At 48.7% G+C, this 26,364-nt stretch overlaps 1 protein-coding gene across 1 annotated transcript in view; it reads right to left on the reverse strand.

Annotated features, from left to right (window-relative positions):
• Nucleotides 1-26,364, reverse strand: part of UGGT2 (UDP-glucose glycoprotein glucosyltransferase 2) — a 306,688-nt gene that overhangs the window by 243,896 nt on the left and 36,428 nt on the right. The window contains exons 6-7 of the mRNA XM_084618017.1: nucleotides 23,945-24,041; nucleotides 19,815-19,887 (exon numbers count right to left, since the gene is read on the reverse strand). Coding sequence (XP_084474143.1) covers nucleotides 19,815-19,887; nucleotides 23,945-24,041 — 170 coding nt within the window. The remainder of the gene's footprint in view (nucleotides 1-19,814; nucleotides 19,888-23,944; nucleotides 24,042-26,364) is intronic.

Consider the following 26,364-nt stretch of genomic DNA (forward strand, 5'->3'; position numbering starts at 1 on the left):
TGGGAGGCAGTGACCATGAGTTGGTTGAGTTCAGGATCCTGACGCAGGGAAGAAAGGTAAGCAGCAGGATACGGACCCTGGACTTCAGGAAAGCAGACTTCGACTCCCTCAGGGAACGGATGGCCAGGATCCCCTGGGGGACTAACTTGAAGGGGAAAGGAGTCCAGGAGAGCTGGCTGTATTTCAAGGAATCCCTGTTGAGGTTACAGGGACAAACCATCCCAATGAGCCGAAAGAATAGTAAATATGGCAGGCGACCAGCTTGGCTTAATGGTGAAATCCTAGCGGATCTTAAACATAAAAAAGAAGCTTACAAGAAGTGGAAGGTTGGACATATGACTAGGGAAGAGTATAAAAATATTGCTCGGGCATGTAGGAATGATATCAGGAGGGCCAAATCGCACCTGGAGCTGCAGCTAGCCAGAGATGTTAAGAGTAACAAGAAGGGTTTCTTCAGGTATGTTGGCAACAAGAAGAAAGCCAAGGAAAGTGTGGGCTCCTTACTGAATGAGGGAGGCAACCTAGTGACAGAGGATGTGGAAAAAGCTAATGTACTCAATGCTTTTTTTGCCTCTGTTTTCACTAACAAGGTCAGCTCCCAGACTGCTGCGCTGGGCATCACAAAATGGGGAAGAGATGGCCAGCCCTCTGTGGAGATAGAGGTGGTTAGGGACTATTTAGAAAAGCTGGACGTACACAAGTCCATGGGGCCGGACGAGTTGCATCCGAGAGTGCTGAAGGAATTGGCGGCTGTGATTGCAGAGCCATTGGCCATTATCTTTGAAAACTCGTGGCGAACCCGGGAAGTCCCGATGACTGGAAAAAGGCTAATGTAGTGCCAATCTTTAAAAAAGGGAAGAAGGAGGATCCTGGGAACTACAGGCCAGTCAGCCTCACCTCAGTCCCTGGAAAAATCATGGAGCAGGTCCTCAAAAATCAATCCTGAAGCACTTGCATGAGAGGAAAGTGATCAGGAACAGCCAGCATGGATTCACCAAGGCAAGTCATGCCTGACTAATCTAATTGCCTTTTATGATGAGATTACTGGTTCTGTGGATGAAGGGAAAGCAGTGGATGTATTGTTTCTTGACTTTAGCAAAGCTTTTGACACTGTCTCCCACAGTATTCTTGTCAGCAAGTTAAGGAAGTATGGGCTGGATGAATGCACTATAAGGTGGGTAGAAAGCTGGCTAGATTGTCGGGCTCAACGGGTAGTGATCAATGGCTCCATGTCTAGTTGGCAGCTGGTATCAAGTGGAGTGCCCCAAGGGTCGGTCCTGAGGCCGGTTTTGTTCAATATCTTCATAAATGATCTGGAGGATGGTGTGGATTGCACTCTCAGCAAATTTGCGGATGATGCTAAACTGGGAGGAGTGGTAGATATGCTGGAGGGGAGGGATAGGATACAGAAGGACCTAGACAAATTGGAGGATTGGGCCAAAAGAAATCTGATGAGGTTCAATAAGGATAAGTGCAGGGTCCTGCACTTAGGACGGAAGAATCCCATGCACCACTACAGACTAGGGACCGAATGGCTAGGCAGCAGTTCTGCGGAAAAGGACCTAGGGGTAACAGTGGACGAGAAGCTGGATATGAGTCAGCAGTGTGCCCTTGTTGCCAAGAAGGCCAATGGCATTTTGGGATGTATAAGTAGGGGCATAGCGAGCAGATCGAGGGACGTGATCGTTCCCCTCTATTCGACATTGGTGAGGCCTCATCTGGAGTACTGTGTCCAGTTTTGGGCCCCACACTTCAAGAAGGATGTGGATAAATTGGAGAGAGTCCAGCGAAGGGCAACAAAAATGATTAGGGGTCTGGAACACATGAGTTATGAGGAGAGGCTGAGGGAGCTGGGATTGTTTAGCCTGCAGAAGAGAAGAATGAGGGGGGATTTGATAGCTGCTTTCAACTACCTGAAAGGGGGTTCCAAAGAGGATGGCTCTAGACTGTTCTCAATGGTAGCAGATGACAGAACGAGGAGTAATGGTCTCAAGTTGCAGTGGGGGAGGTTTAGATTGGATATTAGGAAAAACTTTTTCACTAAGAGGGTGGTGAAACACTGGAATGCGTTACCTAGGGAGGTGGTTGAATCTCCTTCCTTAGAAGTTTTTAAGGTCAGGCTTAACAAAGCCCTGGCTGGGATGATTTAACTGGGAATTGGTCCTGCTTCGAGCAGGGGGTTGGACTAGATGACCTTCTGGGGTCCCTTCCAACCCTGATATTCTATGATTCTATGTAGACACTGCATTACTTACATCGCCTGTTGGCTGTCAGCCCCATGCAGGGCTCATAGCTGGAGTCGCACTGTCAGCAAACTGTCAGTCTAAGTTGTCAGCCCCATTCAGAGCTCACAGCTGAAGCCCTCCAACCCTGGGGCTGACAGTTTCTTATTCAATCAAACAGTGCACCTTGGTGGGGGAGCACAGGATAGTTCTATTTTTTAGTTCTACTTTCCCTATTCTCCTAGCTGAGGCGATTGACACCAGGAAGGCCGTTTTCAATGACAGGTATGTAAGCGAACAGGTTGCCATAGTTCGAAGGGAGGTCTAGTCAGGCTTTTCAACATTAGGTTTAGATCCCATGTAGGGGTGGGATGTCGGGGTTGTGATAAAAGGTTTACTATATCTCCGAGGAATGATTTTGTGGTTTGGTGTGATAGCATCAAGTATCCCTTTACTTGTCGGTGGAAGGCTCCTATAGCTGCTAGGTGGACCCTGAGTGAACTGAGAGATAGTCTTGATTTTTTAAGAGTCAGTATATAGTCTATGCTCTTTGGAAGAGTAGCAGATGTTGGAGAAATTTTTTGGGAACTACACCAAGCCTGATACCTGGACTACTTTTGCTGGTACATACGACATGATGTGGATCTTCTATTGTGTAGTAATAAGTCTTGTATCTCCTCCAAGCAGGAGTTTTCTATGCGTTGGAACCATGAAAGAGCCAAGACTTGAGGTGGAGACTCCTCAGGTTGGGATGCAGAGTGTGACCTTCATTCTGTGAGAGGAGGTAGAGTGGATTGGAGAGAGATCAGTGCGTATGTTGTGAGTTGTGACAGGCAAGGATATCAAGTTTGTCTCAGCAAGGTGGAAGCAATCAGTATGATCTGTGCTTCTTCTCTTTTTATTTTAAATAGGACTTTTGACAATAGGGGAAATGGGAGAAAGGCATAGAAAAGGTTCTTGTCCCAAGGAATAAGAAGAACGTCACCCAGGGAGTGCTGTTCTATCCCTGCTCTGGAGCAGAAACATGGACATTTCCTCTTCAGGTAAGTGGCAAACAGGTCTGTGGTCGGTGTCCTCCACTGCCTGAATACGTTGTGAAGCACTGCTGGGTTTATTTCCCATTCATGGTCATGTGGGAACTTGCATGTGAGAGACGGTCTGCCATCAAGTTTTGTGTGCCGAGAAGGTAGGCCACTGATAGTGTAATATTGTGGGAGATGTACCAGTTCCATAACTTTAGTGCTTCTGAGCAGAGGGAGCGTGAACTGGCTCCTGCTTGTCTATTTATGTAGTCCACACATGTTATGTTGTCTGTTAGAACTCTCGTGTGTTCCCTTGATCAGCAAGAGGAAACAAGTGCAGGCATTCCTGACCGCTCTGGGCTCAAGGAGGTTGATGTGAAGAGAAGTGTCCTTGAACGACCATTTCCTTGTGTTGTAAGGTCATTTAGATGCATGGCCCATCCTATGAGGGATTTCTCAGTGGTGAGAAGTAGTGACAGGAAAGTTTGTGAAAAGGGGATCCCTTTGGAAACATTTGCTGGGTTTTTCAACCAATCCAGAAAGCTTTTGACCTTAGTGGGCAGTGAGAGAGGTTTGTCTAGTCTGTCTCTGTTTGGTCTGTAGACCGAGCTGAACCACATCTGGAGACACCACATATGAAGCCTGGCATGAAGTATCACCGCTGTGCCAGCTGCCATATGCCCCCAAGAGTTGGAGGTAGTGTCTGGCTGATATCTGGGGGCTGTTTTTTACTGTCTCTATGAGTGTGGCCAAGGAGAGGAGCCTGTGGTGGGGTAGAAGCACTTTGGCCTGTAACAAGTCGAGGTCCGGCCCTACGAATTCCAGGCATTTTACCAGGGCAAGGGTTGATTTCTTGGCATTGATCTGTAGGCGCAGTTCTATGAATAAGTCTATTGTGGCTTTAGTAACACAGCAAACCTCGTTGACGGAGAAGGCTCTCAAGAGGCAATCATCCAGGTAGGGGTAGATCATGATCCTCTAGGAGCATAGGTGAGCGGTCACTACTGAGAACACTCTCGGAGCCGATGATAGCCTGAAGGGGAGTACTCTGTACTGGTAGTCATTGTTTGCTAGGGTAAGTCTGAGAAACTATCTGTAGGATGGTAGAATTGAAATATGGAAATAGGCATCCTGAAGGTTGAGGATCAAAAACCAGTCTCCCTGTTCCAGTGCTAGAGTAATCGTTGCTAGAGTGGCCCTCTTGACTTTTTGAGCTTTGACAAACTTGTTGAGTGCTCTGAGGTCTAGTATGTGTCTCCAACCTCCCTTTCTCTTGGGTATTAGGACATAGCAAGAGTAAAAAGCTTTGCCTCATAGATATTGAGGTACTGATTCTATGGCTCCTAACTGGAGGAGGCAATCTATTTCTTGTCACAGTAAACTCTCCTGAGAAGGGTCCCTGAACAGGGACGGGGAGGGGTGTTGTGCGCAGAGAAGAAGGTAAAGTGGATGGAATACCCATTGCAAATGATCTCCAAGACGCATTGGTCCCAAGTGCGATGGAATATAGAATCATAGAATCATAGAATATCAGGGTTGGAAGGGACCCCAGAAGGTCATCTAGTCCAACCCCCTGCTCAAAGCAGGACCAATTCCCAGTTAATGGCAATGGTTAATATGGCAAGGTGGTAGCTGAATGGGGAGGATAGGTTGGTCACCTGTAGTATTTCAGGGGTGTGGTATGTCAACACCTCAACCAATCCGTCAAAATTGGAGTTTTGGGGTAGATGGTTGCAACAAGGAAGGCTGTGGAACTGATGGTTTGCATCTGGAGAACCTAGATTTCTTTCTTTGAGGTTCATAAAAGCATTGAGTTGTGTACTGAGAGGTATGGAATTTATGTTGAGACTGAGTACTAAATGTTCTGATGTCCGGATGTATAGATCTGTAATGAGCAGAGAGTGGCCCTGGTATCCCTAATGGTATGGAGGGACACGTCAGTTTTTTCAGCAAACAACTTGATGACTTCAAAGGGAAGGTCTTCCGCAGTTGTCTGCACATAACCACTGCCGTAGAGATGGACCGGGTCACTGTATCGGCTGCATGGACAGCTAACTGGAGCCCTGTTTTGGCTGCTAGCTGCCCTTCCTGGTTGCTCTGTGACTCTGGGAGCTGACCAATAAAACTGTTGAGTTTCAAATAGTTAATGTAGTCATACTTGGTCATCAGGCTTGACAATTTGCAATTCAAAAATGCAAAGTCACAGAGGAGTAGACCTTTCTCCTGAAGAGAACCAAGTGCTTCCTATCATGCGGGTGGATCTCATTTGGTGCTGGTGGCTGTGGGAGTTTACTCTGTCCACAAAGATGGAGTTGGGGGAGGGTGGGAAAAAAGAAATCCCTCCTTCTAGCTGGAACGTAATATTTTTTATCAGCCCATTTCCAAATAGGCGTCACGGAAGCTGGGGTTTGCCATCTAGTTTTTGCAGGGTCCAGGAGGAGGAGGAAGAATATAGGATGTCAAGGAGTTTGGTGAGTGTCCTTTCCTTCCTCCAGAGGTATTTGCATTGTGTCTGCAGCCACTTTTGAAATGTCACGGAGTAGCCAGAAATCATCAGCTAAGGGTCCCTTTTCCCCAACCAGGATATGGATTTCAAGAAGTGCTTCTCTTGCAAAGAGGCTATCTCTGTGGCAGACAAACACTCTCGCTGCATATGCTGCCTCGGGGAAGGCCACATTTCCCAGGAGTGTCGTCTCTGCCAACAACTCAGACCCAGGTCTCGAAAAGCAGGGAGTTGAGACAGAAGATCATCTTTATGGCGGCAGCCCTGCAACCTTCCCCAGTCCGTGCCAGGAGTCACCCAGAAGGCGTGAGTCTTCCCCACAGCCCTCAACATGCAAGGACCCTGGCTCAAAGAAATCAGCTGTGAATGTCTCTCATAAAGACATCAAAAAAAGAGAGCAGTGAGTCTCCAAGCTGGCCGTAAAAGATCTCCGGCATGCTCAGTACCATCAGCACCAAGACAATCCAAGCCCAGTACCCACGGCTCACAAATATCTGGAACGGCAGGTACTGTTGACGTGCCTATGGATCTGACGGGCACAGGTACTGAGCCAAGGGTATTGATGGACAAAGATAGGAGTAGAGAGTACTCCAGTAAGAAAATGCTGCAGGTACGCACTGAACCTTGAACACCGTCATCTGTGCCCCATTCAGCACTGCAACGTTCAGTGCGGGCAAGATCCCAGACTCCCCCGATTCCACCACTAGCACTGGGGCGGTCAGCACTGCTGAAATCATGGCACACAGGTGAACTCAGGGTATCTGATATACCAGAGTCTCCTCTTCTCGGAACCAGGAACTCGGAACCGAGTTTTCTCCCAGTACCTGCCAGTTCTCTTCGGTACCTGCCATGCACCTCCACTTTCTAGACAGTGAGCCAGAGGAAGTCGTCTCCCATCACTCCTCCCACGTTCCCTATGATTCCCGCTATGAAGGGGCTCCTTGGTCATACCCTGAGCCTGCCCTACCCCCACCATGGTACGACCATAGGGCACCACCGCCAGGTTCTATCCCACCACCCCAGTGGCCCTACTGGGATCCCTGGGCATCATATCACCTCCACACTTCTCAGGCTTCGAGCCTCACCCATGAGACCCTTAGACGATCTCTCTCAGCTATGGCATCTAGAACCTCGGAACCTCCAGAGGAGATTGTAGAGGAATAGGAGTATGGATTGCAGGAACAGGTTACCCTGAGAACCAAGATATCTTTCTTCTCCCCTGATGAAACAGTCATGCCCCTGCCATGTACATTGGTTACTTACCTTACACCAGGGGTCTCAAACATGCGGTCCGCCAAGATCCCCACAGCCCCCCCATCCCTTCCCCAGCACGCCACCTCCCCAGCCTACCTCCAGGCCAGGGGTTGGCAAACTATAGCCCTGGGCCAAATCCGGTCCCTCAGGGCTTTGGATCTGGCCCACGGATTTGCCAACCCCGGGGTGCTGAGGGCCCCGCACCGCTCTGGAAAGCGGCGGGCGCCGCTTCCCTGCAACCCCGGGGGGAGGGGGAGCAGAGAACTCTGTGAGCTGTTCTTGCCTGTGGTTACCTCCCCTGAAGCTCCCATTGGCCGGGAACAGGGAACCGCGGCCAAATGGGAGCTTCAGGGGAGGTACCCAGGCAAGAACAGCTCACTGAGTTCTCTGCTCCCCCTCTCCCCAGGGCTGCAGGGACAGGATGCTCACTCCTTCCCAGAGCAGCACGGGGCCGGGGCCAGGAACCTACCCTGGTCCTGGTGCGCACCCCTGCCAACCCAGAGCCACTCAAGGTAAGCAGCGCCGGGCTGGAATCTGAACCCCTCCTGCACCCCAACTCCCTGCTCTTAGCCCCCTACCGCACCCCAACCCTCTGCCACACCCCACACTCCCTCCTGCACCCCAACTCCCTGCCCTGAGCCCCCTGCTGCACCCCACACTCCCTCCTGCACCCCAACCCCCTGCCCTCTGCTGCACCTCAGAGGCAGGGGCAGAGTGGGGGGGCAGGGGCAACGGGGGGGGGGGGGAGAGGGGGATGATGCGGCTCTCAGGCCAACCTACGAGTCCTCATGTGGCCCTCCTGGTGATTCGAGTTTGAGACCCCTGCCCTACACTAACTGTGGGTCTTCAAGATGTGTTGTCCACATGTATTTCACTTCTGGTGTGCATGTGCCTGATGGACTGAGATCAGAATCTTCTGAACAGCAGTGTCTGTTGGGGCCACACCAGAGTCCCACAGCCAAAGACACAAAGGGCTGGGCAGACAACTGCTCTTCAGTTCCTTCACAAAAACAAAATCCAGAGTATCAAGGATTCCAAAGTGATGGGGAAGGAGAGCAGAATGTGGAACCCAAGTGGAAACTACTTCTCAAAGAACCACAGTTAGCATGGGGTAAGTAACCATTCTTTTTCTCTGAGTGACTGCTCACATGTATTCCCCTTCTGATGACTCACAAGCACTGAACTCAAGCCTGGAGGTGAGTATTCTGAGTTTACTGACTACGGGACAGCTCTGCTGAAGTAGGTGCTGGATCTGAATTCCTCTACCAAGGAGTGGTGCTGAGTGAAGGTGTGAACGGAGTTCCAGGTAGCTGCTTTAAAAATCTCTGAAACTGGGACACATCACAGTGAAGAAGTAGAGACTCCCTGAGCTCTGGTGGAATTGGTCCTAACCTGTCCAAGTGGGGCTTAAATGGGTCACTGCCTAGCATGTCTTAATACAGTCTGTGACCCATTTAGACAATCTTTGAATGGAGATCGAGCATGCTAGGAACAATTTTGGAGAATTCCTCAAAGGTTCTGTTCTCTCTAGATAGTAAGGCTATGTCTACACAGCCCTACAGTTCAGACTACAGGGGTGTGAACTGCAGCCTGTACCAGCATGCTGCACTGTAACTCCAACATGTGGATGCTGCTTGCACAAACTAAAACTCTTTAAATAGGACTATGTTAACACAAACTAGGTAACCTTATCGTTACCAAATGAGCAGTGGTGTAGACAAGCACTAAGACAGAGATCTGACAACATCCAGGGTGTGAAGTTTAGCTTCTTCCCAAGTGGTGTGAGGCAGATCACCTGATTAAGATTAAAATCAGAAACCACTTTAAATAAGAACCTTGGTAAGGTTCTAAAGTAATTTTGCTCCTGTGGAATACTACTTAAGGGGACCCCGCTGTAAGGGCTTGAATGTTTCCTATCCTTCTGTGTGAGGTTATGGCCACTGAGCAATGGTTTTCATGGATAGGTGGTACAAAGAGCAGGTCACCAAATGCTCAAAAGGAGATCCTATCAAACTTGTTAAAACAACGTTGAGGTCTCAGGAGGGCAGAGGGTCTCTGACTGGTGGTAAGACATGAAGTAGACCCTTGAGAAATCTAGCCACTGTCAAATGACAGAAGACAATGGGGCCTTCCAGAAGGGAACAGTGAGGAAAGATAGCCACAAGGTGCATTCTTAGGGAGCTTATGGAAAGGCCTAAACACGTTAAGTACTCCAGGATACTAGCCAGCAGTGCTTTCAAGGGAGACAGACAATTCTCCAATGCCTAGAGAGAGAACCTCTTCTATTTAGCAGCTTAAGTAGGTCTGGTAGAGTCCTTTCTCCAGCAAGCTAGGATGTTTTCAATGCTAAGGAGCAGTATCCATCAGTGGATGTCAGCCAGCCAACACCCAATCTATGAAATGAAGAGATGTTGTATCCAGGTATAGGACTTCTCCCTTCAATTGCATCATCACTTCTGGGTATGTTGGAAGCGTTAGGCACTGACCTAAGAACAGGAATCTATTAAAATGGTTATCTTCAGATAAATACCAACTCTCAGTCCTCAAACATGAATGGATATCCTCTACAGAATGGCTCATATGGCCATAATGTGTAGTTGGGCTATGCAATGCTGTTAACTTATATTTTCCCAAAATTTCAGAGGGAGATGAAAAGGGACAGAAGATGGGAGTCTAGCAGTAGTTATCAAGTCAGGCCAAGAAGCGATTTTAGCTTATATTTGTAGTTCAAATAGAGAGAGATGTTTATGAGAAAAATAGAACAGAAACTAACAAAAAATATGTGGGGACATGCATCATGGATGGGGGACATAAGCAGTCTGACCTAGTGGTCAGAGTGGGAGATCGACCTAGTGGTTAGAGCCAATAAAAAGAACCAAGAGTCAAAGTCAAAGGTCAGAGCCGAAGTCAGAAGCCAGGCAAGGGATCAAGGCTGGAACAGACAGGAGATGGATGGGAACAAGAGAGCAGCAGGTGTGGAGCAAGGGTGGGAATGAGGCAGGAGCAAAGCTAGGAATGATGCTGGGAACAAGGCAGGCACAGGAGATATCACCGTTGCGGGCGTAAACATTAAGCAGCTGGAAACCTGCCACTGCTATTAAATGCAGAATGGTTGGCTCCTTAGCAACCAACTGGGAAGGCCAGCCAATCAGGTGATTCTGCCTCAGCCCAGCTAGGGTCATTAACCAGCCTGAAGACTGAGCTGGCTAGCTCCAGGCTCAGCTGAGGGAACTCAAGCCTGTAGTTCCTAAGAGTTACCCTCACTTTCACAGGTGTCTTCTAGGGACCCTCGGACTGGGCTTCTTAGGATGGGTCCAATGAAAGTCCCATACTAATCCTGGTGCATGAACATTCTCTGCTGGTTCCCACAATTGGTCATCAGGACAGTAGCCGTCCTAGTACACCAAGTAATAAAGCTTGCCCCAAATTTGCTTGGAGTCAAGAATCTGTCTGATAATATATTCTTCATGCCCATAGTCTGTTATGGCAGCTGGAGGTGGGCTGGGTCAACCTGGGTAAGGGGTTTTTAAGGTAATGTTTTAAAAGAGAGACGTGGATGGGTCTTCATTGACTCTGATAATTGAAGACTGAAAGTCATCCGGCTGATTTGCTCAAGAACCTCAAATGGACCTATATGTTGGTGATAACCAGCTTACTCAATGGTAGGATTCATTTGGGAGTCCAAGTTGATTTGAGATTCCCCAGTGCTAAAGCTAGGTGCAGCCTGGCAGCATCAATTAGCACAACACTTACAGGTTTCTTTGGTGGCTTCCAAATGTTCTATAAGTTCTTGTTATCTGTGATGCAGATGAGTGACCAAGTTTGCTGCTGCTGGGACTGGGGAGTCTGTGAGCAATGCTGGTCGAAAGAAGGGTTGGAAGCCATGAATGGGATCAAGCAGGCTCTGTCGAGCAGAGGCACGGATTGAATTGTTGTAGGTGACCTCGGCTTCTGGCAGCAAGGAAATCTAGTTATAATGGTGATATTTTAGGAAGCACTGGAGTTATTGCTCTAAGATCTGGTTTACCCATTCAGTCTACCCATTGGTCTGCGTGCGCTATGCTGAAGATGTAAGGAGTTTTACACCCAGGATTTAAAAACTCATGCCCAAAACAGGAGACAAGGTGTGGACCTCAATCCAACAGCATGTTGGTCCCCAGTCCATGGAACCAGAAAACAAGCTCTAGGAAGAGATGGGCTTTTTCCAGGGAAGATGGGACCATGCAATAAGGGACAAAGCACGTCATCTTAGTTAAGAGGTCAGCTGTGACTAGCATGACTGTACAACCATCGAAGACAGATAATTCTACAGTGAAGTTGAGGGAAATGGTGGACCAGGGCTGAGATGGGTGGGCAACAGCTGAAGGAAACTGAGTGACTTCCAGCAAGGGTTCTTTGTCCGTAAACTCACGTCACAGGAATTAATGAATTTCATCACATTTGTGCATATTCCTGCCCACCAGAATTTCCATTAAATGTTTTTTGTTTTGGTTCAACCAAAGCAACTGGCAAGGGAGAAGTTGTGACATAACTTCAAAACTAGGTTGACCATCTAGGACATAAATGCTTTCTCTGTTTTAGAGAATTCCATTCTGTAGCTGGAAACGTGAACTAGGCTGGATGTCTACACTGCCCAACATCTGGTGAATCTGGATGGCAAATGGGTTGTGAAGCAGCAGCTACTGAACTATGGACATTAGGTTCCTGTCCACAGTTCCACTGACAAAATTAGACAGTTTAAAAACTGTTGAAAATGGTTTCATGCATGAGTCAACATTTTCATTCTCATGGGAGAAGGCATCCACCCTTCCATATCTTGCACCCGTGCAGCACATCACAATGAACTCAAACCAAGAAAAGAAAAGTGGCCAATGGATCCGGAGCTGATATAGATTTCTGGCAATGCAGAAATATTCTTAGGTTTTAGTGCTCCATGAGAACCTCAACTGCAAACCCAGCCCCTTCTAAGAGGTACTGCCACTCTTTAAGACATATTTTAATCGCTCGCAGCAACTTATCCTATATGTCAAGGTTTCTCTCTGCCAGGATTAATTTTCGGTAAATGAAACAGGCCCAGGGCTCGGAAAGTAACTTTGGACCAGACTGATGTGGGCTCTCACTTGGGCCTCGGACTGGCCCTTGATGAACCAGTCATGGAACCGCAGTGTCATGGGATGGACGAAGACCAACCAGCTGTGAAACAGGGGATGGAAAGCCAAGATGGTCACCAGGTGCACCTTGATTGGGGACAGCGACAGGCTCTGGTGCTTCAGATATAGCAAATAGTCCAAGATGACTTGAGCGGGGCTTCCTGCACCCGGATGCGGTGATCTGAGGCCCAACATATGAACCGCTTACATTTTGCTATGTAGGTAGCCCTGGTAGAGGGTTTCCTGCTACCCAGCAGGACCTGCTGACCACTGCCTCTCCCCTTCACAGAAACCAGGCCAACAGGTGCAGCGCCGCCAGGTTAGAATCATAGAAGATTAGGGTTGAAAGAGACGTCAGGAGGTCATCTAGTTCAACCCCCTGCTCAAAGCAGGACCAAACCCAACTAAATCAGCCCAGCCACGGCTTTGTCAAGCCGGGCCTTAAAAACTTCTAAGGATGGAGATTTCACCACTTCCCTAGGTAACCCATTCCAGTGCTTCACCATCCTCCTAGTGAAATAGTTTTTCCTAAATTCCAACCTAGACCTGCAACTTGATACCATTGCTCCTTGTTCTGTCATCTGCACCACTGAGAACTGATGAGCTCCATCCTCTTTGGAACCTCCCCTTCAGGTGGTTGAAGGCTGCTATCAAATCCCCCCTCATTTTTCTCTTCTACAGACTAAATAAGCCCAGTTCCCTCAGCCTCTCCTCATAAGTCATGTGCTCCAGCCCCCTAATCATTTTTGTTGCCCTCCACTGGACTCTCTCCAATTTGTCCACATCCTTTCTATAGTGTGGGCTTCAAAACTGGATGCAATACTACAGATGTGGCCTCACCAGTGCCGAATAGAGGGGAATAGTCACTTCCCTCAATCTGCTGGCAATGCTCCTACTAATGCAGCCTAATATGACATTAGCCTTCTTGGCAACAAGGGCACACTGTTGATTCACATCCAGCTTCTCATCTCGTAATCCCCAGGTCCTTTTCTGCAGAACTGCCGATTAGCCAGTCTGTCCCCAGCCTGTAGCTGTGCATGGGATTCTTCCTTCCTAAGTGCAGGACTTAGAAGGGTTTCTTCAGGTATGTTAGCAACAAGAAGAAAGTCAAGGAAAGTGTGGGCCCCTGACTAAATGAGGGAGGCAACCTAGTGACAGAGGATGTGGAAAAAGCTAATGTACTCAATGCTTTTTTTGCCTCTGTCTTCACGAACAAGGTCAGCTCCCAGACTGCTGCACTGGGCAGCACAGCATGGGGAGGAGGTGACCAGCCCTCTGTGGAGAAAGAAGTGGTTCGGGACTATTTAGAAAAGCTGGATGAGCACAAGTCCATGGGGCCGGATGCGCTGCATCCGAGAGTGCTAAACGAGTTGTTGGATGTGATTGCAGAGCCACTGGCCATTATCTTTGAAAACTCATGGCGATCGGGGGAAGTCCCGGACGACTGGAAAAAGGCTAATGTAGTGCCAATCTTTAAAAAAGGGAAGGAGGAGGATCCTGGGAACTACAGGCCAGTCAGCCTCACCTCAGTCCCTGGAAAAATCATGGAGCAGGTCCTCAAGGAATCAATTCTGAAGCACTTAGAGGAGAGGAAAGTGATCAGGAACAGTCAGCATGGATTCACCAAGGCAAGTCATGCCTAACTAATCTAATTGCCTTCTATAACGGGATAACTGGCTCCGTGGATGAGGGGAAAGCGGTGGACATGTTGTTCCTTGACTTTAGCAAAGCTTTTGACACGGTCTCCCACAGTATTCTTGCCAGCAAGTTAAAGAAATAGGGGCTGGATAAATGGATTATAAGGTGGATAGAAAGTTGGATTGATTGTCGGGCTCAACGGGTAGTGATCAATGGCTCCATGTCTAGTTGGCAGCCGGTATCAAGTGGAGTGCCCCAAGGGTCGGTCCTGGGGCCGGTTTTGTTCAATATCTTCATTAATGATCTGGAGGATGGTGTGGATTGCACCCTCAGCAAGTTTGCAGATGACACTAAACTTGGAGGAGAGGTAGACATGATGGAGGATAGGGATAGGATACAGAGGGCCCTAGATAAATTAGAGGAAAAAGAAATCTGAAGAGGTTCAACAAGGACAAGTGCAGAGTCCTGCACTTAGGACGGAAGAATCCCATGCACCACTACAGACTAGGGACCGAATGGCTCGGCAGCAGTTCTGCAGAAAAGGACCTAGGGGTTACAGTGGACAAGAAGCTGGATATGAGTCAACAATGTGCCCTTGTTCCCAAGAAGGCCAATGGTATTTTGGGATGTGTATGTAGGGGCATCGCCAGCAGATCGAGGGATGTGATCGTTCCCCTCTATTCGACATTGGTGAGGCCTCATCTGGAGTACTGTGTCCAGTTTTGGGCCCCACACTACAAGAAGGATGTAGAAAAATTGGAAAGAGGCCAGTGGAGGGCAACAAAAATTATTAGTGGTCTGGAATACATGACTTATGAGGAGAGGCTGAAGGAACTGGGATTGTTTAGTCTGCGGAAGAGAAGAATGAGGGGGGATTTGATAGCTGCTTTCAACTACCTGAAAGGGGGTTCCAAAGAGGATGGATCTAGACTGTTCTCAGTGGTAGCTGATGACAGAACAAGGAGTAATGGTCTCAAGTTGCAGTGGGGGAAGTTAGATTGGATATTAGGAAAAACCTTTTCACTAGGAGGGTGGTGAAACACTGGAATGCGTTACCTAGGGAGGTGGTGGAATCTCCTTCCTTAGATATTTTTAAGGTCAGGCTTGACAAAGCCCTGGCTGGGTTGATTTAGTTGGAGATTGGTCCTGCTTTGAGCAGAGGGTTGGACTAGATGACCTCCTGAGGTCCCTTCCAACCCTGATATTCTATGATTCTATGACTCTGCACTTGTCCTTGTTGAACCTCATCAGATTTCTTTTGGCCCAATCCTCCAATTTGGCTAGGTCACTCTGGACCCTCTCTCTACCCTCCAGGGTATCTACCTCTCCTTAGTGTCATCCACAAACTTGCTGAGGCTTCAGTCCACCCCATCATCCAGATCACTAATGAAGACATTGAACAAAACTGGCCCCAGGACTGACCCCTGGGTCTCTCCTCTTGATTACGGCTGCCATAATGGTTCTGGGACAGAAGATCCACCAAAGAGGCAGCTGCAACGGGGTCGCTGCCAACAGACACAGGAGCATGGCGAACCAGTGCTGACGAGGCTATGCCGGGGCTATGAGGATGACTGTTGCTTTGTCTTGCTTCACCTTGAGCAGGACTGTGTGGATTAGCGGCACTGGCAGGAAGGCGTACATGAGTGCTCCCAACCATGGGATCAGGAAGGCATCCGACAGGGAGCCCTTGTCTCTGCCCAGCAGAGAAAAGAACATGTGGCACTTCCTGTTCTGTCTGGACACAAACAGGTCCACCTGGGGAGTCCCCCACCTGAGGAAAACTAGGCTTACTACCTGGATGGAGCGACCATTTGTGATGAGACAAGAATGTCCTGCTAAGGCGATTGGCCAGGACATTCTAGGCTCCAGGCAGGTGAGAGGCCATCAAATGAATATTGTGCCACACACAGGAGTCCAAGAGGCTGAGAGCTTCCCAACAAAGGGACAAAGACCTGATGCCGTTCTGCCTAGTGATGTACTACATTGCGGCAGTATTGTCCATCAGGACCTGCACCATCCTGCCTTTTAGGTGGGGCATGAAAGCTTGGCACTCGAGGCAAATCGCTCTGAACTCCCTGACATTGATATGAAGGGCCAGGTTGTGTTGCAGCCAATGGCCCTGGGTGTTGAGCTTGCCCAGATGGGCTCCCCAGCCCAGGTCTGATGTGTCTGAGACCAAGATGAGCCAGGGTGAGGGGGTTGCGAAAGGGACTCCCTGCAGCAAAGGCTTGGGATCTGGCCACCAGTCCGGAGACAAGAGGACATGGCTCGGCACCGTGACCACTAGGTTCAGGGGGTGCCTGCTGGGAATGTACACCGAAGCCAACCACGCTTGCAGGGGCCTCAGATAAAGCCAGGCATGGCTTACCACATAGGTGCATGTGGCCCAACAGTCACAGGCAAGTGTGGGCTGTGGTGAGAGGTTGGTTCTGTATGTGGCCAATCAAGTCTGACATGGCTTGAAGGCATGCTTCTGGCAAGAAGGCCCTGGTGCGGATGGAGTCGAGAACTGCAGCGATGAACTCTACGCGTTGAACCTGCGTTAATGTGGATTTTTCTGTGTTTATTAGGAGACCAAGATCGCCGCAGGCAGAGCACACCAGATCGAGGCTCCTCTGGACCTGCTCCGGAGACTTGCCCTTGATATGCCAATCGTCGAGATACGGGAAGATCTGAACCCCTCAATGCCTCAGGTAAGCCACCACCAGTGCCACGCATTTCATGAATACCCTGGGGGCCGAGGACAGGCCAAAGGGCAGCACTGTAAACTGGAAGCGGCGCCCTGCCATATAAAGCACAGGAACGGTCTGTGCCCCGGGAAGACAGAGACATGAAAGTAAGTGTCTTTTAAATCAAAAGTGGCATACCAGTCCCCCAGACCCAGAGAAGGGATGACGGAGGCCAGGGATACCATGCAGAACTTCAACTTCATGAGAGACTTCTTGAGGCCCCGCACGTCCAGGATGGGTCGGAGCCCTTTTGCCCTCAGGATTAGGAAGTAGCAGGAATAGAATCCTCTTCCTTACATATCCCGAGGAGTCTCCTCCAAGGCCCCCAGATGTAGGAAGCTCTCGACCTCCTGAATGAGGAGCTGCTTGTGAGAAGGGTTCCTGAAGAGGGACAGGGAAAGGGGAGGACGGGAAGGAGGGGCAGCCACAAATTGCAGGGTGTAGCCCCGAGCCACTATGTCCAGGACCCAACAGTCTGAGATAACCCGTGACCAGGCCGAACGGTAAGGGAACAGATGGTCGAGGAAGGGGCGGGAGGGATCCGGGCAGTTGGCTGGAGTGTCGCTCTCAAGCACACCCTCAAAATGAGTGCTTCTGGCCAACGTGGTGTTTCGCTGAGCCAGCCTTTGCAGGAGATCAGGATGACGAAAGGCTGTGGTGGTTGAACTCAGTGTCCCTTTTCCTCGTAAGCCCCTGCTAAGGCTGCCACTGCCTAGGTGGCGGAGGAAGCCAGAACGGCTGCCTGGATGACTGCAGTGTGTGCATCCCCAGGGAGTGGAGGGTCGCCCTCGTATCCTTTAGGCTGTTCAGACGTGCATCCATTTGGTCAGAGAACAGACCAACCCTGTCAAACAGAAGGTCCTGAATCGAGGCCTGAATCTCCTGGGACAGGCTGGAGGTCCCTTCGTCCACCAGGGTAGCAAACTCCTGGGCTGCCTCCTAGGACATGGAGTCCTTAAACTTGTAGAGAGAGTTCCACAAGTTAAAATTATAGCGGCGCAGGAGGGCCTGGTGGTTTGCCACCCGAAACTAGAGGGTGGCCATAGAATAAATCTTTCAACCGAACAAATCCAGTCTCTTCGCCTCTTTGTTCTTGGGGTAGAACTGTTGGGCCCATCTGCCCCATTTGTTAGCCGCCGACACAACCAACAACCCCGGTGGCAGATAAGTGTATATGTATTTGAACCCTTTCGCGGGAACATACTACTTTTTTTCTACCCTTTTTGAGGTGGGGGGGGGGGATCGAGGACGGGGTTTCCCAGATGGTTTTGGCAATGTTCAAGACCCCTTCGTGTATTGGGAGAGCAACCGGATTGTGGTGGACCCAAAGAGCACATTAAATAATGGTTCCATCTGTTCCTCGGCCTTGAGGCCCAAATTAGCCGCCACCGTGTGGAGCAGTGCCTGATGCTCATGGAAATTGTCCGGTGGGCTAGCCCTAGAAGGCCCTGCCACTGCTTCGTCCGCAGAGGAGGAGGATGATTGGATGACAGGGAAGGTCTGGAGGTGTTCTTACCCACCGGGGAGGGAGGCCTTAGGGTGAGTACCAGCTCCTCAACCAAGGCGGTTGCCGGGATGTCCTACACCGAGGCCAGGGCTGCAGGTACCAGGGGCGTCGCTGGCAGTCTGTCTGATGCAGCGACCGAGGGCTGGCATAATATGAACGCCCCATGCATTCCAATACGGCCATTGGGTCGGCCACTGGCTCTGCTGCCAGGCCGGTGTCGAAGATGACACACCCTCCAAAGCGCAATCACGTTGTCTGGGTGACGGGCTGAATTGTGCCTCTGAGCCTGAGAAGTTGTCCACCTCCGGTGACCAGGGCGGGGTTGTGGAGGCTTGAGTCTGATGGCTCACCGTCACCACCAGAGACCGGTGCTGGGAATAGTCCGACCAGTCCTGGGGGTAGGAGAAGCGACATCAAGCCAGGGAACACCCTCAAGGTCTCGGCAACAGCGACCGACAGCAGGATGAGGACCGGTGCCAGGGATATTGACGACAACTGGGCGAGCCTCAGCACAACAAGGGGAATTGGGAGCGTGATGCCAATGGCTCGTAACGACAGGCCGGAGACCTGGGTTGGCATGCAGACCAAGAACGTGGTGACCTAGGGCTCTGTCTTGGCTCCAGAGACCATTGGTGCTTGCCTAACTTGTGTGAGGCCTTGCCAGTGGGCTTGCCCTCACAGGAAGCCATAGCTGGTTCCTTTTGCCACAAGTGGTATCGGGTGTGGTGGAGGCACTTTCAGTTCTCCTGGCACTGGGACCTTGAAGTGGGTAGGCTGAGCCATCAGCCTAGGCCCTTTAGCACTCCCCTGAGTCAGTGGGGGGTACTTATGGGGGAAAGAACTCCACACAGCTGAGCTCTTTAGCGGGCATGAGGTCCGAGCAGGGTCCTTTGTCCAAATCCCCTTGGTCAGGCTTGGCCTTCTTAGTCCTTTTCTTTGGTACTGGCAGCGGGGCTTGGTGCCGAGAGGACCCTGGTGCTGGAGGTGCACTATGCACTGAAGTTGAAGAGCTGGGTGCCGGATCGGGCCGCTCCATCTCTGAAGTTGGGCACAGGGCAGCCTGCATCAGGAGTGCCCGTGGCGTATGTCGGACTCTCTTTTTGTCGAAGGATGAAAGCTCTGGCAGATGTGACAACACTCCTTTATATGGGTTTCCCCGAGACACAAAAGACTACTCTTATGCAGGTCACTAACAGGAATAGGCCTGTTACACAATGAGCAGGGCTTGAAACACAGAGCGCGGGGCATGTCCTGCCGGGGACAAAGTCTCCGCTGGGACACAATCTAACTAAACACTTAACAGGTACTTAACTACTAATTAACAATGATTTAAACAATTTACAGGTAAAGCACAAGGCTAAACTAGACAAAAAAAAAACGCTGACTACTTGCAAAGCAAAGGACAGAGGTGCTCTGACTATCACAGGCGGTAAGAAGGAACTGAGTGGGCACAGGGCTGCCGGCGGCTGATATACCGTGCCATGAGCGCAGCACTCCAGAGGGTGCCACAGCCAGCCCTAAGGGTACTGCTAAGGCTAAAGTCTCCGACAGCCGCGCACATGGGCACGCACACACCTACAATGGAATCAACATGAACAAGCACTCGAAGAAGAATAACTGATAAATACAGTTAAGCAGTGAAGTACACAAACACACAAAAATTAGCCAATGTTGAGTCAACTCATTGCCAGAACAGATTTTGATATCATATGTCTGAACTTTTGTTTTAAGCTCAAAAAACAGCTATTTTACAAATGAAGAAGTTTAATTGTAAATTAAGTCAACTCACTTTAATTTGCCAAAGAGAAATCCCTGGACTTCACCTGCCTCATCATCTTCCTCTTCCGTTGTGTCATTTGTGGCTGAACACATGGAACACACATAAAACACAAAACAAGAAAATTACTGAGACGTTGCACTCCAACCCCCGGCCACAGCCTGGTGAAAGTGAGAGAGGGTGGGGGAGAGTTAGTGACGGAGGGAAGGGGGATGAAGCAAGCATGGGCAGGGCCTTGGAGAATGGGTGGGGTAGGGGCAGGGCCTCAGGAGAAGGCACAGGGCAGGGGTGTTCGGTTTTGTGCCATTAGAAAGTTGGCAACCCTAGTTTTTAAGCATGGTTTTCTGAAAAAGTGCTAAACATGGTTGCTTCTGGCCTACATTGCTGTACATAGTAAAACTGCACAAGTCCACTTCTAACACTTTTTGTCAGGACTGAGTGTCAGGAACCATTGGGCTGAGTTCCCTCAGTTGAGCCAGGAGCTAGCAGGTTCAAACTTGATTCCAGTTAATTAGCCCAGCTGGGCTGCAGCAGGATCATCTGATTGGCCTTCATGTAAGTTCAGCACAAGGAGCATGTCGCTGACTGCTCATCACTAGCATCTCCAACTATGATTAAGGCTGTGAGTTTGTCACGGGGGCCACGGAAACCACGGATTCCATGACTTTCTGTGACCTCCATGACTTCTGTAGCGGCTGGTGCGCCTGGCTCAGGGCAGCTCAGGCAGCCCCTGTGCCAGGTGCACCAGCTGCTGCTGGGGCAGTCTCAGGCCACTGCGCCCCTCCACCCAGCAGCAGCAGAGTTTGGGTGTTGGAGGGGGCAGGGAGTTAGGGCACAGGGTGGGGTGAGGCAGGCTCTGGGCAGCGCTAACCTGGGGGGCTCCCCAGAAGCAGTGACATCCCTCTTGTTCAGCTGCTAGACGGAGACATGCCAGGCAGCAGTGTGCACTGCCTCTGCCCAGAGCGCTAGCTTCGCAGCTCCCATTTGCCGGAAACTGCCGCCAGTGGAAGCTGTGGGGGTGGTGCCTGCAGGCAGAGGCAGCACACAGAGCTGCCGGGCCACATCTGCCTAGCAGCTGAGCGAGAGGGATGTCACTGCTTCTGGGGAGCCCCCCAGGTAAGTGCTGCCCAGAGCCCACCTCACCCCATCCAGTGCCCCAACCCCCTGCTCCCTCCCACACCCAAACTCTGCTGCTGCTGGGGGTGGAGGCATGGAGCCAGGTAGGGAGCCTGCTGGACCTGACAACCCCCTCCTCCAGCACCAGCAGGGTCTCGGGTCATGTGCTGCCGCCCACCCCCTCCCAATACCCAGGCCGCCCTGCCCCAATTTTTAGTTAAGGGTATATAGTAAAAGTCATGGACAGATCACGGGCCATGAATTTTTGTTTACTGCCTATGACCTATCTGTGACTTTTACTAAAAATACCCATGACTAAAATGTAGCCTTAACTATGATGGCTCATGTGTCTGCCTTGTACCCAGCCTTGCTCTTAGCTTGTTCCTGTTCAGTTCCAGTCTGCTCTAGCCCTGTTCCAGTGCTATTCCATTGCCCAGCTTCTGACTCTGATCCTTGGCTCTGGTTATCGACTCTTGGCTCTGGCTCTGTCACTTAGCTTGATTCCTGGTTCCTGATTCTGGCTTTGGTCCATGGCTCTGGCTCCTAGCTCCTGAACCTAGCTCTATCCTGCAGGTCAGGTATGAGCTTTGGGTGCAGGTTCCAGGTGGGGTCAGAAATAAGGGATTCAGGTTATGGGAGAAGGCTCCAGGCTGGAGTGCAGGGGGGTGAGGACTCCAGCTGGGGGTCCAGGCTCTGGGGTGGGGTCAGGGATGAGAGGTTTGGGGTTCAGGAGGAGGCTCAGGGCTGGGGGAGGGGGGAGTGCGGGGTCTGGGAAGGAGTTTGGGTCCTGGAAGTGACTGCAGGCTGGTACAGGGGGTTGGGATGCAGGAGTGGGTGCAGGGTCCTAGCGGCACTTATCGTGGCTCCCAGGAAGCAGCTGCCAGGTCCTTGCAGCCCCTGGGCATATGGGTGGCCAGGGAGGCTCCGCGCACTGCCCCCACACCCAGAGGCGCCACCCCCCGCAGCTCCCATTGGTTGCATTTCCTGGCCAATGGGAGCTGCAGAGCCAGCATTCGGGGCAAGGGCAGCGCACGGAGTCTCCCTGGCCACCCTTGCGCCTAGGGGCTGCAAGGACCTGGCAGCCGCTTCCATGAGCCATGCGGAGCTAGTGCAGGCAGGGAGCCTGTCTTAACCCCAGACCCTCACTGCGCCGCTGATCACACTTTTAACAGCCCGATCAGCGGTGCTGACTGGAGCTGCCAGGGTCCCTTTTCAACCAGGTGTTCCAGTCAAAAACCAGATGCCTGGCAACCCTATTAAAAACTGTAGTCGTAATGGCTTTCTGAATCAATGCTGAATATGGTTGGTCATGGTTTACATTTGCAGTTAAACATGATCAGCTAAACCTATTGATAACATTGTCAACAGTGGGTAATAACTTTTTTAGTATAAATCAGGCCTCAAAGTCCACACTTCACACTCCTAGAATAGATGGGAACTCTTATGACTCTAGAGTTCTGAGCCATTACTCTAACCAGGCAACATGCACTGCTGCTGCAGAAAAGGACACTGACACCTACTGCCTCCAAGAGTCAGTTTATTCTGTAAAGAAAGAATAAACTAATAATTAAATACTTATTAATTTAAGTTAGTAAATGTAGCTAACAGCTAGTAATTTAGGTATTTGCAGTTTAAAAATATCTTTTAAAAACCAAAAAAGTCAAATCATTAGAAAAGATCTCAGCCCTAAAAACAAGTTCCTCTCTAATACCATAATCTCATTTAATATCTTTTCTCATAATATTTACAAACTATTAGTACCATCCACAAGCAAAACAAAAATATTATTTAAAAGGATCTTCCACAGAAAATTCCTAACCCCAAAGCTCCTGTCAAGTACCAATCCCGGTTTAAACATTTGACACATAAATCAAAGATAGGCTTTTTTTGAGGAAGGAGTTTAACACAGATTGTTCTTGCAATGTGCGCTGAAAGTCATGAAACCAGGGCTATGGCAAACTAAGGAAGGGAGAGATTTCCACAACAATGGACCCTTCAGGTGGGAATGACCTTCACTAGTCCTGCTATTTATACCAAGAGGAGACTGTCAGGCTAAATGCCTCACGTGATTTCAAAAGTTGTGATGATACACAAGGAGAAAGTCTCTCCAACAGTCCAAAACCAAACAATGTTGGGCTTTAAAAGTAAAATCCCAATATATATAACTGCCCAGAAATCAATCAATAGCCAGATGAGATCAGCAAGCACAGGTTTAAAGTAGTTTGTACAAAACCCTTAAACCAGGCTGATGCATTCTGTTCTAGCTGCAATTTAAAGAAGTCACACCAGGAAGAACTCGCTGCAGTAATCTAACTGAAAACAAAAGAATGTGACCCCCCCCCCCAAAGTACAAAACTCTGAAAGTCTGAAGAATAATAGGTGAAAGAGTGGTGGTCTGTTGTGGTGACCAAGCTTTAGAATAACTTATCTGTAATCATAGTTTTCTGAATATATACATCATAAATTGCCACTTTGGGCTTTTTTTGTACAACACTTGAGAGATCTCTCCCAGCCTAAAGTACTAAAGCCATTTGTTTCAGCAGCATGTCTCATTTCAGTCCCTGAAAATGAAATGTGCTTCAACAGGAAAATCTTTTCCAACCAAGGAGATGAAGTTATTCTCATACTCATAAAAACTAGTACCTAGACACTGTTACTAGATACTTTAGAGATGCCTTAACAGATAGAAATAGAATACTAAAATGACGAAGATTAAAGAACCCTCAACCCATAGGGGAAGAAGGAATATGGGCTACATTATGATGTATATCTTCAGAGAACAATAGCTACTAGTAAGTAATTCCCTATCTCCTAAACATTTTTGTCCATAAACACTTCCATGGATATAGATTTCTATGTTAATTCTCAATGCCCGAGACTACTTTTGACATATCCTGTACAAATAAATAATATATGTCAACAAAATTTAAACATACTCAGAGCATTACTATCTCCAAAATTCAAGATGGTGCTAAATATTTTGAAATAGTGTCTCCAGTAACACAGTACAGAAAACAAAAACATACCTTTCATCTTTATGTCATCCAATGCTTTGTATTCTGTACTCTTTATTGCAAGTTCCACACCATATCCAGACAAATACATTTTCCTGGGGCTTGGTTTCTGTTTGAACATATTTTAACAAGTGAAAAATAGAACTTTAAAAAGTGTCCTTTATAGAAAATGTACATCATCTAATGTAATCAAGTTAAAAATGTCATGAAACAGTTGTTACTTATCAATCTGAAACTGATATTTTCAATTATTGTTCACAATACAGTTTGTTCCATCAACCAGAAAAAACAGTTACAAACCTGTTCCATAACTGTTGTTCTTTGAGATGCGTTACCAAGAGTGGAATAGATGTGTATCAATGCACCCAGCACATGGCTGTCAAACTTTTTCCATCAGCGGTACCCATTAAGGGACTCCCGCTGCTGCCATGCACCACTGCATGCAGGTAAAAGACAGAACCACCCCTTGCCTTCCTTCTTCTTGCCATAACTCTGATGAACAGTGAGTTGTAGAGTAGACATGTGCAACACACCTCAAAGAAGAGTTATGGAACAGGTTAAGGAACCCATTTCTTCTTCTTCAAGTGATTGCACATATGCATTCCATTCTCAGTGACTCACAAGCCATAAGACATGAGGTAGGATCAGAGTCTATTTCAATAAATATTGGAAAATAACTCATTCCACCCTAGCATTGTCTCTGGAGTCTTGAGCCACAGTACAAAGAGAGAGGCAAATGTAGGATCAAGTTGCCACTCTACAAACATCTGCAGTTGGAACTTGTGCCAGAAAGGCTGCCAAGACTGATTGTGACCTCACTGAATGAGCTGTGACTCTGTCGGGGGGAGCAACACTAGCCACACTGTAGTACAGGAGTTTGCAGATGTGATCAAGGAAGAAATTCTCTGGATGGAAAATGACTGACCTCTTAATCTGTCTGCCTCTGATAAGACCAGCTAGGAGGATTTACAAAAGCAACTGGTTATGTTCAGATAAAATGCCAAGGCTCTTCTGATGTCTAAGGTATGTAAATGCTCTTCCTACCTGGTTGTATGTGGTTTTGAGTAGAATACAGGCAAATAAATTGGCAGTTGACTGGAAAGAGGAAACCACCTTTGGGATGAACTTTAGATAAGGACATAGGTAAATGTTGTCCTTAATAAAGATCGTGTATGGAGGTACCACCATTAATGCCTGCAGCTCTTCTGGCCAAGGTAATGGCCACCAAAAATGCCACCTTAATTGACAAATGCAACAGTGAGCAGCTAGCAAATGGTTCAAATAGGGGCCCCATACAACTTAGCAATACTAAGTCTAAAGCCCATGGGGGAATAGGATCTTGAACTTGAGGATATAATTGACTAAGCCCATTAAAAACCCTATGGGCATTTCACCAGAGAAAATAGAGCAATTAGGATGGAATGCTAAAATAGCAGCCAGATGTACTTTGATGGAACTAACCAACAAACCATGGTGTTTCAGGTAAAAGTAGTAGCCCAGAATATGCTGTGTTATGTTGGATCATATTAAAGAAGTTCTGTATTAAAATCACAAATGAGTTTGATTCCCCATAGTTTAAATTCCAGGGTATTAGTAATTAAGAGGTCTCTTGGTTTTTTGTCTCTTATATTTACTGTTTCTCTCCCTCTTTTTGTGAAACTTACAAGCTGCTAATTGTGTTAGTACATCCTAAGACAGAGAGAGACTCAAAGCGATACTTTCTAACAACAGAAACAGCACACACAGACTCCCCGCCTTTTTGTTGTATTCATCTCGTTTTGTTAACAATTGTGATTAAAATAGAGATAGAGGATGTATGTGGATGGATGCTTGGTGTGGATAATAAATGAATGATCAGGGAGGTGCCAGCCTAAGAATCCAGTGTTGATCGGCCAAAGGAGGCATCAAGTGGAAACAACCAGAGGACACCCGGAGGGCAGAGTGGAATCCACCCAACAGCCTCAACAATGGGAGAACCAGAGAACAAGATAACATCTGGCAGCACGGAGCCGTCAGGAATATGCCATCTGCTGATTGATTCAGCAACAGCATGATGAAGCAATTCCCATAGACTGGCATAGGAATGAATTCCTATAAAAATGGACTCCAGAAAGTGAGAACTGTGGGGTCTGATTCTGCAAACCAACTTCCAGGAGCATCAGATGAGCAGCCGACAAAGTCCTGCTCCCTCCTTGTGTCCAGGCCAGCTGGCCAGTGGCTTGGCATGAGCAACTCTAAGGTTGGTAACTATGATAACAACCTTGCAGAACCTGTGTGTGTGTGTGTATGAATGAATGTGTGAATAAATATGAAATTGAATGGAATGTTATAGCTATAACTAACTGCTTACTATGATTCTTTCTGTATTCACAATAAATGTGGCATTTTGCCTTATTCCCTTTAACAAGATCCTGCTGGTTTTTATTTTACTG

Source organism: Lepidochelys olivacea (assembly GCF_965140295.1).
Source record: "Lepidochelys olivacea isolate rLepOli2 genome assembly, chromosome: 1".
Lineage (NCBI taxonomy): Eukaryota > Metazoa > Chordata > Testudines > Cheloniidae > Lepidochelys > Lepidochelys olivacea.